The following is a 15,736-nucleotide window of genomic DNA, read 5'->3' as shown; positions in this document are numbered from 1 at the left end:
GGTGGACAACAATTGACAATATGGACAACACCAATGCCGATACACGAGGAAGTGCCCTACCATTATTAATCTCTTAGTATGTATCATGTTTATACTTCGTGTGTTTTGTTTTCTGTCCCATGAAATCTTTAGATAAGTCATACCATCTATGCATAACCAATTGTAAGAACATGTACAGTTGATATGCACAGCTTGCCTAGTTAACAAATTCTGACGTTTTAGTACCATAGGCTAAACAAAATGAATTACGACACTGTTATAAAAAGAATCCCAAACTCAACTATTAGCCTTATTATCATCCATTGCCACCTTAATTTGCTTGAATGAGAAAGTAATGGCCGCATGATAAAGTGATATCAGAGACAGATAAAGTGATATCAGAGTGAGTGTGCTGCACACTCTAATGAGCTAGCCTTTTGAGGGGGAGAATAATAGTCCTGTGATAAAATGATATCAGAGCCAGATCCAAGTTTGACCAATTGGTGGGCCACCTGTGACGGGGGCTTCACAGATTGGTCAAGGAAACTATCATTTCCCACATCAAAAAGATTTAGAGAAAGTCCTAACTACATAAGTGGGTGTGCTACATATTCAATAAACTAGCTTTTTGAGGAGAGAGTAATGACTACATAATAAAGTGATATCGAAGCCAGCCCTAAGTTTGCCCAATCGGTAGGCCTCTTTGATGGGTCACCAGTGACGAAGGCCTCACAGATCGACGGGGGGAGCTGTCATATCCCACTTCAGAGGAACTTCTATGTCATAACCCTATGTTATGTTATGACATAAAAGTGGTTAAAATTTTTTAATTGTATGTGTTAGTCCTTCATAAACAAGTATTCATTTAGGTTTTGACAACAATTCATTCAAAATTAACAATAATCTATTCTAGTTTTAACAATGTAGAAAATATGATAGGAAGAGCTTAGTTGTACGTGTTAGTTATTCATCAACAAGTATCTGTTTAGGTTTTGACAATAACCTATTTGTTATTAACAACAATATATTCAAACTTTTAACAAGGCAAATATGTGAAGTTTTAAAGCTTTCAATTTAATTGTCCATGTTAGATTAACAAGTAACATTTATAAAATAACAAGTTCCATTCAAAAATTAATAACACATCATTATGTTATGACATAAAAGTTGTTATAACTTATTGTTAATTGTGTTAATCCTTCATTAACAAATATACATTTAGGCCCCGTTTGGTATGATTGAATAGTTTTTGATGGAATTGGAATTGGAATCGGAATCAGAATTGGAATCAGAATTGGAATAGAATTGAATTATAAAAGTATGTTTGGTATGTCAGAAAAATTAGATGGAATCCTTACATTACTTTTGTTTGGTATGCAAGACATGGAAATGGAATTATACTTAAAAGACAAAAATACCCCTATATAAAAATTAAAATAAAACATAATAAAAACTTAATTGTGTACCAATTTTCTTATGTATTTTATATATTAATGAAATATTATATAAATCATAGATTATATCGATAACTATTATTCACTAGCTTGGGCCAAACAAAAAGTTTTATCATCAGAGGGAACATTTTCTTGAAAATAAAATTGACAATGGTTCCCATCCCTTCTACTTTAAAATAAATACACTAACACATAGATTTAGAAGAAAAATGTCAAACAAATCAATTCTACTTCTTATACCAACATATTATATCTAGTAAAATATTTTACAAAAAATATTATAAATATATAAATTATATACAAATATTATATATAATACTATCTTATATCCATATTATAACGTTTTCATGTCACTAAGGATAAAGTTAACTATTTATCACATAAGTAGCATTTGTACAAAATGTCTGACTCAATTTTTTTGCCATATCTTCCAATGCACAATTTACCTACCATGGCAAAACCAAAAAATGAACTAAAGAAGTAGACTTGAGCACTTTACAATCAGACTTCCTATATATAAGGCAGCCACAACTATGTAATCAAAAAGGCTACCAACCATGACAGAGCCAAAAAAATATATCCATCATGGTTTACAATGTAGACTTAGCTACACTATAATACCCAAAAAGAAGCAGCATACATAACACATTTATGCATAAAGTATTTTGCGAACCACAGCTGCCTTAGCCTTATCTGGTAGGTTAGGAAATCCAACAAGAATTTTATCATCACCTATCATTTTAAGATATGCATCAGTGCGCTCATTGTCAGTAAGATCTTCAACCTTCAACAACTCATCATATAGAGCCTCTCTTCGTGCATCTAACATTGCTTCTCGAGCCAACTTGTCTAAACGAGCTCCTAATTGGGCAGAGGAATCCTTGATGTCTTGGGAAGTAGCTGCTAACATCTCTTTAAGTGCCTCAGTCAAAAACTCATCACGATCTTGACTAGTTCTTTTCCTTTTCTTAGACTTAGAAGTGCCAACATTTGTGTTTTCTGATGGATGGTCAGAGAATGTAATTGATGGATCCATCTCTAGTCCAATATCCACAGTATCTTCATCAACATTAGCAGCTATTGTATCAAACTCTGTATAAGCTTCAACCTCATGCACATCATTGCTTGAAAGTGACCCTTTTCCTACAGCTCTATCTTTTCCAAATATAGAGCATAGTGCATCAAAGAGAGGAAAGGGTTTGTTCTTGAAATGAGCAGCTTTTTTATGGCTCTACAAACATAAAATCACATAAAAATATCAATAGCTAGTAAGCTTACAAATTCAAATCTGCATCAATATTTATTATAAGTATAAAGCTGAAGTAAAAAATATTTTTCTAGTAAAGTTTTACCTTAACATACTCATCCCACACTTCCTTGTCTGCTGTAACACATTGTTTGTCAGGGTCCCAACCAAATCCAGATGTGTTTGAGCCATATAACATATCATATATGACCTGCCAACTAGTCTTCAAGGTCTTCAAACGAGATTGAATGTGAGGTACAGCTAGTATCCCACATCCAGGTGACTTCTCCTCTATCATTCTTTGCAACTTCTTTAAACCTCCAGCCTTAAACCCATTATCTGCAACCAAGGTCCCATCATCACGAAGCTGAAGCAAGGATTGCACAAGAAGAGAGTCTTCCTCAGGTGTCCAGACATGATGGGTTGACTTTGTGGAATCGCCACCTGTCATGATCTTACTTAAACAGCAAAAATTATCATTAGTTTTAACATACCATAACACAATCAATTGCTATGAAGATAAAATCTCATACATCACAATATTGCAAAGAAGGAAAACATCACCTAATAAAACCATTTATAATGTTGTCATTACACAAAACATACATCCACAAATATTCAACTAGAATTCAAGTCACATCTAGATTTAGGTGTCTCTTCTAATGCTCACATACTACCCCTATGACTCATAAGTTCAACAAACATTTCATTTGCCAAGGTATCACGAAAGTTAGCCCATGCATTTGATGTCTCAATTGTTTGAATATAAGGTATCTCCATATCATTGGTAGTTGTCTCCAATGCCTCTATCTCAATATCTAGTGGATCATCTCCTTGTCGACGGATCAAATTATGAAGGAGACAACACGCTATGATGACCCGATTATGGACTTGAGCAGGGTAGAATGAAGGACTCCTAAGAATAGCCCATCGTAGTTTCAACATTCCAAAACATCGTTCAATAACATTACGCGCAGATGAATGCCTCATGTTGAAGCACTCACGTGGAGTTAAAGGCTGCCGTCCATCCCTCCACTCACTTAAGTGGTATCGCTGACCTCGAAATGGGGCAAGAAATCCTTCACAATTTGCATACCCCGCATCAACCAAGTAATATTGGCCTACAAGAATAAAAGAAATTAACTTTAAGCTCATTACTACATTGATCATTACTTAAAAATAAATTAACATTACCTTGAGGCACTTTCAAACCATTCCTACGACTAATAGCATCTCGCAAAACTCTACCATCAGCTGCTGAGCCTTCCCAACCCGTTAAGACATATATGAATTGTCCATCCGGAGAGCAAACTCCCAACACATTAGTAGTTATTTCCCCCTTTCGATTTCTATATCTCGCTTTGTCAGCCATAGGCACCTTCATTTTAATATGGGTTCCATCAAGAGCACCTAAACAATGCTGAAAATAACAAATAATTAATTAAAAGAATAGATAAATTATATCATTAATAAAAGTTATGAATTAAGATATGAGATTACCTTAAACCACCTCCATTTTTCGTCTATTGAATCCTCAGCAATTGGCTCAGGTTTCTTTAGGAGCTCTCGATTCAGTTTCATCATAGAAGTTAAGACCAAATTAAAATACCTACTAATAGTTTCACCAGACCTCCCAAAATAAAATCGTATAACTCTATTTTTTAAATGATGTGCAAGGATATGTAAGAACATTGCCACTTGCTCATCAACTAGCATGTTTTTGGTTGGTTTCAAACCTCCTATGACATCAAGCATAAGACATAGCTTGTCGAATGTGGCTCTATTCATTCTAAGCTGGTTATAACAAGTAATGTCACTGTTATACACCAAGTTTCGTAAGTGGACTCTATTAGCATAGAAGTCTACCGTATATGGCCTTCGACTAATGCGATTCCTACGCAAGGCTATAGTGGTACAAATGGCAAAGAAACATTGATACATAGAGTGAAGAACATGCATCCACCAAATCATCAAATGAACTATCACATCTCTCATTTCTGGATCCATAACTGTAGGTTATAAATTTTAAAATATCAGGATAAAAAATTCTAAAACATCCAATAAATATCACTTCAATAGACTAGAAACAGTATAAAATTCTATAGGCAACAAAAACAGTATAAAATTCTAGCATAAAGCCCATATTTAATAGACTAGAAAATCATGAAACTCTAGTAAATCATTTTAAATTAAACACACATTGTTGGTAAAGAAAAATGTTGAATACCACGAATAGGGTTATGTTAGCGTCAAACCTGGATGGACCAGAGTCAGTTTTCCTTATTACATGAGCAAAGAGGATTTTGAGTTCATACTAAGAGCCATGGAGTTTATAGCAGACTATGGCCAGAGATTCCTGCCCTTGTACAGCTTCAATCTGAGAAATGGAAGCTGGAGACCGAAAACAGAGGAACTTGGGAAGCATAGCAGACTATGGCCATTCAGTTTTTGGAAAAGGAAGGGACAACGAGAAGGAATGAGTCATACTTAGAAGCAGCAATGTATATGGCTAATCGACTCCCAAAGTTCCCAGCTCAAGAGTATCATACCAGGGCACATGGACCCCAGTGTCCTTTATTTCAGAGTTTAATATTCTTTTTGCCTATACTGCATGCATACTTTGTGAATCTACAGAAATTTGATGACACGATGAGACAAGGAATTAATGAATGCTCTTTCAGCCTTCATGCTGTCATTATGGTCTTACCCTCAATATTCCTTCGAGTTAAACCCATACTAGTGAATCATTAAAGCATTTACGTACTTCTGGACTTCATTGATCAAGTCTGTTTGATTTATATTATGTGTAGCCTAATAAGAATAAATAACTAGACAATTCACCCACTGGGAAGTAATTTCGTGGCATTTGATTTGTTTAATTCTAATTAACTATAACCATTGAGGATAATGTACCAATAGGAGCAGAACAGATGTACAGTGTAGAGCAGGTTATTTGGGAAGAGTATAGTTGCATCTATGGTCAAACTATTGACAAGTCTATTTGTTTTTTTATTTGTAACGGGAATATCTACAAAGGATGAAAGGATAAGACAACTCACACATGAGTTATAGGATGCAAGGCACAAGAGAAGAAACAAAATTCAAAAATTCAGCAAAAAAATAAGGGAAAGAAGGGATGAAAGGATAAGGATCCGTGACTAGAGCCCCCAAAAGAGGAGAAGAGAAAGGTCTGGGCAGACTTCAGAATGTACAGCTTGTGAAAAGCTTGCGAGATCTCCAAAATATACACACTTGAAACATCTATGTACAATAACGGGTTCCCTCAATAATGCAATCTACAACGTGTTTCTTTTTAGGGCAAATAATGCAGTCTAGTTAATGTTAAATATAATCAAGACGATGTCTCTGCATCAAACCGAAGCCTATGACAACCTGAAGTCCCACTAATATTTAAAATATTCTATTTATTTGTCACTATATGTATATCAGGGTGGAAAAACAACTTTCAAGTTTCAAACCTAGCTTCATAGCTTCGATTGATACCCAGAAAAGAACCTAGCTTAAACAGGGGAGGCGGCCGAAGGATATAAAATCACAGATGAAAAAGAATGGAGGAGGGAAGTCGATTGATACCCATACCTTGGTCGCGAAATCCAAAATATTTGTCCAGACCGCGTCGTTCGTCGTCCGGCTCGTCTTCGATCTCACCACAGCTCTCGCCTTCTCTCGGTCTGCAACAAATCTTGCTTTCTCTCGCTCTGCCGTGACCAAGCGTGAGTGTGAGTGAGGTGAGGGTTTTATTTTTTTTGAGGGCAAATTTGTCTTTTTGAAATTTGTATGAGGGCAAAAGTGTCTTAAATATTACAATTCCATAGAATTGCTCCCAATTCCATAGATTTACATAAGGAATCAAAATTAGCTTTTTTCCATAGAATTAGGATTCCCAGGAATTGTAATTCATATCTACCAAACATCACTTTATTCAGATTCCTATCCCAATTCCATTTCCATCTTCACAATTCCAACCTACCAAACATGGCCTTAGGTTTTGGCAACAATTCATTTTAAATTAACAACAATTTATTCTGATTTTAATAAGTTAGAAAAAACTAATAAGAAGGGCTTAGTCATTCATCAATAAGTATCCGTTTAGTTTTTGACAGCAACCTATTCATGATTCACAACAATCCATTCAAACTTTTAACAAGTCAAATGTGTAAAGTTTTAAAGCTCCTAATTTGTAATTGTCCTTGTCAGATTAACAAGTAACATTTATAAAATAATAAGTTCTATTCAAAAGTTAACAACACACCGTTATGTTATAATATAGAAATGGTTATAAGCTTGGTTTATTACTTATATTTTTATTGTTGTATATAATTAAATGGCTCGGTGGCCTAATGACTACCAAACTTTTTAGGTGGCCAAGGGCAATGGGATCATGCAACATTTAATGTGTTGTGATGGGTGTGTTTGTGAATTGTTATGTGTTGTTTTATTGTTTGGAAAAATTATGAATTATTGAAAATAAATACTGTTATATACTTCCGTGAAATCATTGCCAAGTGGGTTAAAAATTTATTTTTGTTTATCATGATGAGATATTATTGTTCGGATATATTTCTGTTTGGATATTTGAATGATGCATGACTTGTCAGGGTATTTTAATGTATGGTGTTAATGGGAATTTTTGTTCGGTTAATTATTACCACGTGGTAAGCCCTCATTAGACCCAATGAGTGGCGTGTCGCTTGGTCCAACTCACCTTTGGCCTGGTGATTTGGCGTCCGAGCATGGCGAAAGGAGGATATAAGGTGCAGTTATGCAAATTAAATACTTGTTCGGTTTGTTTGAAAGTATTGTTCGGTTAAATGTTTTGTGTGCCCACTTAGCAATCGCATGATTAGTTACATCCGCATGCATCATTACATATTAATTTTTGGTTACTGGGACTTTTAAGTCTCATTCCCCGTGGTTAACATTTTTACAGGAGCGAGTCCGGCCGAGAAAGCACCAGAGGTGTAACTATGGTGTATGAGACACCATCTTTTACGTTGCCTCTTATTTTGGATTATATAATGTATCTTGTGCCAACTTAGGACATATCTTCTTTGTGAAGCATGTAAACTCTAATCCTTTTTATTAAAAGTATTTATATGACCAAGAGGATTATATCTGTCCCTCTTGATTCATGACCTGATTTAAATATCATGCCATGAGGATCCTGTCTGTCCCTCATGGTTCTAATTGTTTTTTTGAGATATTTTAAGACCTGTGGTATATTGTCTTGGATGTATCATGGTAAGAAAATTTTCTACCATGATAATGGTTTTAATAATTTGCGAAAAATCGGTTTGTATTTTTGAGGGTGTTACAAAAGTCTGATTAACAAAATAAAAAGAAAAGAAGTAGGTTAAAAAAAAGATACATTGGGACCGTTGAGATTTATGTTCCAATTATAAAAGTTTTGTAAAAGATTTAAGATGTCTCGTTAATGAGATGATTTCAAGAAAGTTAAAGGAGACACCTTTGTTGTGAACTATAAAGGACATTCAAAAACCCTAAACCTAGCAAGTCTCTAAGATGAGTATGAGCAAAAATTGAGATCCAAAATAAACCCTATAGAAACATCACTACTTAAAAAAATGAAATTTAAGGAGGGATAAATCCCTCACTAAATGCCATTTTTCCTTGCTAAATTGCATAAAATCTCTCATTAAATTAGTAGTTAAAAAGGGGCTCACTAAATTTAATGAGGGATGGTATTTTTCTCGCTAATTAGCGAGGGATTCAGTCCCTCTAATTTTTAGTGAGGGCCACACCCCTCGTTAATCTCCCACTAATACTATTTAAAATTCAATAACTTTAGTAAGGGATTAGTCTCTCGTTAAATATGCCTATATTTAAAAATGTTGATGCCATATCACCCGCTTCTTAACATGTCACATATTTATTGCCTTATGTTCTTTTTCTTTGCCAGTTAAACTGAAAAGCACATGTAATCATTATATAAAAAATTAAATATATATTATTTAATTATATAAATATATCAAATAATATATTATAAAAATACACAGACATATATACATATTCAATTTTATTTTCAATTATTAATATGTTAAAAATATTTATATTTTATTTAAATTATTCTTTATATTATATTTTTATTGAAATATTATTTTATTAATGAAAATCAACTTAAGATAAAGAAAATAGTAAATAGTAAAAAATTTTATTATGAATATTTTAGTTAATTTTTAAATGTAATTTTTATTTTTGAATGAAAATAATTAAATATATTATTAAAAATTATTGCCAAAAATTAATTTTTTTACAATAATTAGCTAGGGATAGAATCATTTACTAAATCACTCACTAATTATCTTATTTTAAAGAAGGATTGACAGTTGCTCGCTATTTTTCTTGCTAATTGTCTTATTTTAGAAAGGGATTCACAGTCCCTTTCTATTTTTCTCACTAATTATTTTATTTTAAATAGGAATTGACAATTCCTTCTAATTTTCTTATTTTACAGAGGGATTGACAATTTCTTATTATTTTCCTCACTAATTTGATATTTTAGAGAAGAATAAATGATTCCTTACTAATTATCTATTATGAATAGGTGATCCCTTGCTAATTTTTATTTTTCTAATAGCGCATTCGGACAAGAAGAGGTGAGGATGAATGACTTCAAATCTACATATGAATAGTTCAATCCATTTCTCTCCATTCATTGGCCAAAAAAAAATAACAATAAGTTCTTTTTCTCTTCTTAAACAGATTCGATCTAAAGAATAATATATTATTAGAAATTATAATCCACTTGGGAGTTAAGAGATATGTTGAATTTGTATAACCCCTCCAATGAAGGAGAAACCGAAAAGGTTGAAGAAATGTTTTTTTTATCCCTTCTCTCTCTTCTTGTTTTAGAAGGTTGAACTTGCCTTTTTCTCTTTTTTCCCACCTTCAACAACGACCTATTTATAATTTGTCTTTTAAATGCTAATAATATCAATGAATAAGTTTACTTCAATACTTCATTTTTCATAAAACACTGAACAACATAAAGTCCATGCAAGGGATAGGATTGGGCCATTTTTTCAGTTGAATTTGTCAACCCTTTTAAGCTCTCACATTTCCTATCATCCTTCGAACATATCACGTTCAAATAATGGTAACACAAAGGTTACAAAGAGTTAAAGATTTGAATGTTGTCTATGTTTTCTTGACTCTGAGGAAGTTGCTGGATTTTCTATATGTCCGAACCAAATTGCCACCTTTTCATATCTCAGCAACCAAAGCCACAAAAAATGCCAATTCTGGTAAGCGTTGCATATTGAAGCTACAATTGTGATTTTTGGATTTCTGAGTTCATAGGAAATGCAAGAGTTACATTCCTAAAATTAACTAGTTAGTTAGAACAGCACTATATTGAAAATTACTCTACAACAATTGCACGTGGAAACTCATTCAAGATTACATGGCCTTAAGCTTTTCAAAGAATCTGGTTGTGACTAATGACTCAAAACTTTTATACTAGCAATCAAAAAGAACATAAAAATGTTCCATCATAAAGAGCAACAAGTAATTGGCTAATGAAGTTTTCATTTTCTTTGTATCGTTATTGACGATATATATGTTGTGTGATGAAGTTTTCACGTTCTCTTTATAATTAGATATAGCAGGAAAACACTTTCACTAAAAGTAATTCAGAGCCATAGATTCTAGAACATACAATACATAAGGTAAAGTCATGTTCTTCAGTAATGATGGTTTATCTTCCACATGTTGTTGCCATTACTCTGGATCAAGTTTCCCATCATCTTTAGTGTCTGCTACCACAAATGTTTGTCAAGGACTCAAGTACAAGTACATGTGAGTACCTTATACCAAGGATTTTTTTTTTTAGTCTAATAATTTGAGTTTGAAAGACAACACAAACCTTGTCCACTATTATTTCAACCACATCGTTGGAGAGTTTCATATTAGACTCAGTCAAGATTGCTAGCACCATCACCTTCAACTGTAAGAGTATCATTAAGAATAAGTTTCCAAATTCTATCAAATAAGGCCAGCTTGTTGTCTTTCTCAAATGTGTCATAAAATTTTACTACAAAAGCAAACCATAAAGTCATAAGGAAACAAGACATTGTTCTTCAAAGTTAATGTTTTCTTTCACAAACTGTGACAAAAATAAACCAAAAATACAACCAAGATACATGGATATGTTCCATGTAAACCATTTTGTGGCTGCTATCTGTCCTTATGACATCAAAAACAAAATATGAGCACTAGAACGAGGGGGTTTAACTAGCTGCCTCCTTTAGAGTCATGTATTCAACCATACTAGAGATGGCTGCCAAGATTAGGGTAAATTGAATTTTTTTAAGTTTTGCTCATATCTGACCAAGAAATCAGAGCAAGCTAACATGTCAATGGATTTTTAATAAATTGAATCTAGATATGGGGAGGATCTTATAGGGACTAACATATCAAACCTCTTTCTATGTTGGCAACTTGGCATAGACGCCAGTATTGTCATTTTTTATTTTGGCCAACACCAGTGTAGTTATTTTTTACAATACAGAGACCAATGTTCAGGAAAGAAAAGCAACTATGACCAGTGCATGTCTTAGGAGATTTGTGCTAATATAAAGCTTATTTATCTACAAAGAAGTAAATGCGTAGATTGCTTGGCTTATAGAGCAATCTGCCAACAATTTAAAGTTATAATTTATATTCCTTTATCTGTCCTTGATACGTTTATCAGTACTCATTAATATTTCATATAAGATTCCCTATCCAATAGCCACGTCAATTTGCAGTCAAAAGGTAATAAATTGAAGAAAAAGAAAAGGGCACCTTTCCATGCTCAATGTATCCAACATGCCTCAGATCATATAATTTAAAAAGAAAAACTTATAATATTTAACCTTATATATTTAAGGTACTTATTTTTAATTAAATTAAGACATGTTTACCGATTATACATTACTTATTTTATAATAAATCCTTGTTATTAATATTATTTACATGTCATGATTTAATTGGATGAAAGTTTATTAAATATGTAAGAGTAAGTACAAATCTAGCCCTAATTTAAATGCATCTGTCAAAAAAGATTTTGCAAACTTGAGCAATGATATAGTGATAAATGTGGTTTAAAAGCCAAAATGACTACGAACGGTGTCTTCAATCTTATAATTTTCTGAAATATGATTAAACATGGCATGGCCAATAGTATCATGACTTCTAGACCTCTTTTACTCTCTCTCTCTCTCTCCCCCCCCCCCCCCTCCCTCTCACGTTAACTACTTCCATTTTATTTTGACTGCTGCAGGAGTTTTGGGTGAAAGACACCAAAGGATCGAACAAATTTTGAAAACTCAATTTGACCATTGCAATCGACATCAAAAAAATCAAATATCTGCACCCAAGTCAATATCTCATAAGACGGTAAATGCAATGAAGTCTGAAATGCTATATTAATCTGAAAACTCCAATTTCCTCAAATTACAAACTTTAATTCCCAAATAACATTTATCCTGTTGCAATATAAAATATAAAAAATAATTATATATTCTCATACTGCATTTACTTCTCCTGGCATGACAGAGAACACTTGATTTTACAAAACTTTAACCTTATTTAAGTATTAGCAATAACTTTTGGAAACAAGTTTGGCAATATGCAGATTAACATCTATGATTATAGAAATAGTTGTCCAGGATTCTAGTTAAAAATAACGTGGTGGAAGTAAATCGACTTACTCTGTCCACAAAAAGATTTCGCTTGTTGCCCTTTCTGCAGAGGGCGAAGTGAAGATCTTCCTGTACACCCCACATGATGGAAAAGTATCAATTGATATAAACTGTAAATTCAACTAAGATCATTGTTCTTGGTGACATAAACGGATAAGAAGCGAGGATATATAGACACTGCCTTATTCCTATCCCATGAAAAGTTAGAAGTCAAAATGAACATTGATGAGACTGAAATTCAAAAATTACCTTCCGAATATAACCGTCTTTGACAACAGAAGCGCTTGATCTTTTGTACAAATCATACAAAGATTCCATATCACTTATAGAAACTGTCAGACATAAAGTAGTTTCAAATCAGCCTTTGTTTTACATAGATGATTATCAGTTATGATGTGACATTCAACACAAGATATCGACAATAAGATTCTTGAACACCATAAACTATATTCATTTTCATTTATACCAAAAACACTAATATGAGGAAAATATACTAGCTAACATATGAATGTGCTCGCATTTGCGTCAATAAGCTATGGCGCTCCAACACTTTAAAGAAAGAAGACGATATTACATCATGTGACTTTTTAAAATACACATGGACACTTCAAACAATCAAAGTGTTGCTCATGTTATTCCTCCTGAATTGTAGAACACAAATCATCAGTCCACAACATCAAAATCGGCCAACATACCAAAATCCTTGGGAGTAAAAGTTCCTATTATCATAAAAAATTATTTTTTTAAAAAAATATAATTTTAAATCCTTATACTTTACTCACACATTGTTATAAGTTCCAATACTTTGTTTCGATATTTTAGGTCCTCATACACTTTCTTTTTTTTATATATATTTTAGGTCTTTAAATGAATACAGTGTATGAACCTTGAAAGAACCTAGAATACTAAAAAATAATAAAAATATGAAGACTTAGAACATAAAAAAAAAAATGCAAGGATCCAAAGTGTTTTTTTGCCAGATTTAAAGGGCAAACATTAGGTTTGGAATGTTTTACAAAACAATCAGGCTACAGACAGCCTCTCCTCCTGAATTACGGAGATATAAGGAATCGTATTAATCCATGGAATGGCAAAAGCAAAAGGTTAACAGTATTAGTTTTTCTGATCCACATGGTGTTTCCGAGGCGAGGCGAGAAAATTCTTCATGGCTAGGTCTAAGATTATCATTCACCCCCTTCGAGGGGCTGCAACCCATTGTAAACGTAAGCCAATTTTGTCGACGCAAAATTTGAATTCCCTTTAAGTGAATTTCTTCAATCTGCTATCACCTGCCATAACAATGAAGAGGTAATCAAAAAGCAATATAAACCACTACGGTTTCTAGAGCCTGCAGGTGTTTTCTCTTTGGTAATTTCTAGGCTACTTCGACTTCATGCATTTCACACCAATCTTCACCTAACCTTGGAACTCAGATTATGTATTGCCCATAAACTTGGTCACTGAATCTACCTGGGGACCTTTTTGTCCTGGAAACTAAAACCCGTAGAATGCAGAGATCCAACACGGACAACAACATGTAATCGGGACGAAGGCATTCACGTTTCAAAAGAAAAAAGCGAGGTTGGACTTGAACATCATTGTATACATAATACCGGAAAACGTCGACCGGTGCGATGTCTCTTACTAGCTAGCTAGTCTTTATCATTGCCAACTTAATGTTTTTTTTAGTACAAGAGAAGTGAGAACAATATGAGATAACAACGTTATTTATTTTGATATTAAAGAAGAGTGGTAAAACCCTGGCAAAACAAGGCTTCACATTAATCTCGAGGTTGAGCTCTAAAACTACAGTGCTATAAACTTATAATAAAGCTTCCGTCTGAAATAGTTTCATCTCTGTCAGTCAGAGTCCACACCACAAGAGCCTTCTGCGAGAAGCACGTGTCCTGCAACAGTGCAACATGTTTCACGGGGCCACACCAACAAAGAACCTTCACCTATCACTTAACCAATCATAATAAAAATAAAATAATTTGATTAAAATATATTTTCCATCCTTTAATTTTATGTAAAATTTTATTTTGCTGTATCTTTACCTTGCAACATCGAGTGATTGATTGAATTGCTTTTTTGTAGATCTGAAGCCATCGCAGCACATCTCTTCTTGACTTTATGTGTTTGCAGCCGATTAAAAACTACTGTTTGAAGCATTTTTGGAGATCGTGCGAATTTAGGAAATTTGAAAATTAAACATGATAAATTAAACATATTCAAAACATTTCAAAGCTTCTGCAGGAATTTGATGATTATACTACTTTAGAAACGAGGTCCTAACATTTTGTCTTTTTCAGCTTCTTATAATTATTTTAGGAGGCCTGTTTTAATACTCTTTTGGTAGGCTACATTTTACTATTGTTAATATATTTTTCTTCTTATCCAAAAAATATAATATTTTATTTTCATCTTTTAATTTTATAAATTATCTTTTTAATCTTTTAACTTTAACATTATTAGTTTCATCAACAAAAATTTCATACATTATACTTTTAAATATTAACAACACATTTTTAAATTTTGACATATTAAATTTAATTTTTTAAAAAAATAACCACAATTGGTACACACAAAAATCATTTAAAACTAATCGTTTTAAAATTAAAGGACTGAAAAGATACACTATTAAATTAAAAGAGCAAACTAAAACCTTATATAAAATTAGCAAACTAAAAGTATACTTTAACTAAAAGCTTTTTATCCAAAAAATTGGAATAATTAATTACATCACATTTTTTTGTGTGCTTTATTTAAAAAGAAACTGGTTCTTTCGTTTTCATAATTTATTTTTTTTCAGATTTTTTATCATTTTATTTAATTTTGATACATTTCCTTAATTTTATTGTATACTAGTATATATAATAGAAGCGGTTGGTTTTGTTTTCGGAGTGAGAATAACCTCATTTGTTTTGGTATAGACTTTAGTGGAAGGAATATTATTGAGTTTTCAACTTACCTTAGTGTAAGTAGAGAGGGCCTTTATATCCTAAGTATTTGATTGAGCGAGGGAGGAGGAGGAGGAGCTTGCGCATGACAACGAGTAATCATTTAAATATAGGATTTTGTATACCAGATGAAATTGATTTTTACTTGTAAACAAGAATATGCTAGCGTCAACACATGTGACACGTATAATGGAAACGTAAACAAACAACTAACATGTTTTCAAATTTAAATTAAGTTTCAAGTATTAAATTTTAGGAATTTATTAGTTTAGTTTTTAATTTTATAATTTCATTGTGTTGAATTTATAATTTATTTTTTTAAATTTTTATATGATTAAAGAATAAATAAATTTATTTTTTTCTATTAAAATT

General features: G+C 32.6%; 3 protein-coding genes across 4 annotated transcripts; all 3 read right to left on the bottom strand.

Annotated features, from left to right (window-relative positions):
• Positions 1–2,082: 2,082 nt before the first annotated feature.
• Positions 2,083–3,130, bottom strand: LOC129290904 (uncharacterized protein At2g29880-like). Its single transcript, XM_054927972.1, has 2 exons — positions 2,786–3,130; positions 2,083–2,664 (listed from the first exon to the last, which is right to left on the bottom strand). The coding sequence occupies exons 1-2, from the start codon at positions 3,128–3,130 to the stop codon at positions 2,083–2,085; spliced, it is 927 nt and encodes a 308-aa protein (XP_054783947.1).
• A 215-nt stretch (positions 3,131–3,345) lies between these two features.
• Positions 3,346–4,653, bottom strand: LOC129290182 (protein ALP1-like). The gene is made up of 2 exons (XM_054926891.1): positions 3,874–4,653; positions 3,346–3,800 (listed from the first exon to the last, which is right to left on the bottom strand). Exons 1-2 carry the CDS (start codon positions 4,061–4,063, stop codon positions 3,346–3,348), a joined length of 645 nt encoding a protein of 214 aa, XP_054782866.1. The 5' UTR covers positions 4,064–4,653.
• Positions 4,654–10,336: 5,683 nt separating this feature from the next.
• On the bottom strand, positions 10,337–13,151 carry LOC129290234 (uncharacterized). 2 transcript variants are annotated; one of them, XM_054926956.1, is made up of 4 exons: positions 12,654–13,151; positions 12,414–12,473; positions 10,586–10,666; positions 10,337–10,475 (listed from the first exon to the last, which is right to left on the bottom strand). In XM_054926956.1, exons 1-4 carry the CDS (start codon positions 12,720–12,722, stop codon positions 10,404–10,406), a joined length of 282 nt encoding a protein of 93 aa, XP_054782931.1. In that variant the 5' UTR covers positions 12,723–13,151; the 3' UTR covers positions 10,337–10,403. The 2 variants fall into 2 exon arrangements, with proteins under 2 accessions (XP_054782931.1, XP_054782930.1); XM_054926955.1 differs by having other exon boundaries at positions 10,400–10,666.
• Between the last annotated feature and the right edge of the window lie 2,585 nt (positions 13,152–15,736).

Source organism: Prosopis cineraria, unplaced genomic scaffold (genome assembly GCF_029017545.1).
Source record: "Prosopis cineraria cultivar Desert tree isolate PC_DT_omini unplaced genomic scaffold, ASM2901754v1 PC13, whole genome shotgun sequence".
In the NCBI taxonomy this organism is placed as follows: domain Eukaryota; kingdom Viridiplantae; phylum Streptophyta; class Magnoliopsida; order Fabales; family Fabaceae; genus Prosopis; species Prosopis cineraria.
The sequence above is the reverse complement of the archived record's forward strand: the minus strand, read 5'-3'. Positions and strand labels throughout refer to the sequence as shown.

Bases quoted from the DNA above. Each gene is read 5' to 3' on its own strand.
- LOC129290234 (XM_054926955.1), bottom strand. From the start codon at position 12,722: ATGGAATCTTTGTATGATTTGTACAAAAGATCAAGCGCTTCTGTTGTC. The intron at 12,474-12,653 runs GTAATTTTTGAA...TGGGGTGTACAG, and splicing joins AAGACGGTTATATTCGGAAG to GAAGATCTTCACTTCGCCCT. The intron at 10,667-12,413 runs GTAAGTCGATTT...ATACTCTTACAG, and splicing joins GAAATCTTTTTGTGGACAGA to TTGAAGGTGATGGTGCTAGC.
- LOC129290904 (XM_054927972.1), bottom strand. From the start codon at position 3,130: ATGACAGGTGGCGATTCCACAAAGTCAACCCATCATGTCTGGACACCT. The intron at 2,665-2,785 runs GTAAAACTTTAC...TTATGTTTGTAG, and splicing joins TGTGGGATGAGTATGTTAAG to AGCCATAAAAAAGCTGCTCA.
- LOC129290182 (XM_054926891.1), bottom strand. From the start codon at position 4,063: ATGAAGGTGCCTATGGCTGACAAAGCGAGATATAGAAATCGAAAGGGG. The intron at 3,801-3,873 runs GTAATGTTAATT...TTATTCTTGTAG, and splicing joins TGGTTTGAAAGTGCCTCAAG to GCCAATATTACTTGGTTGAT.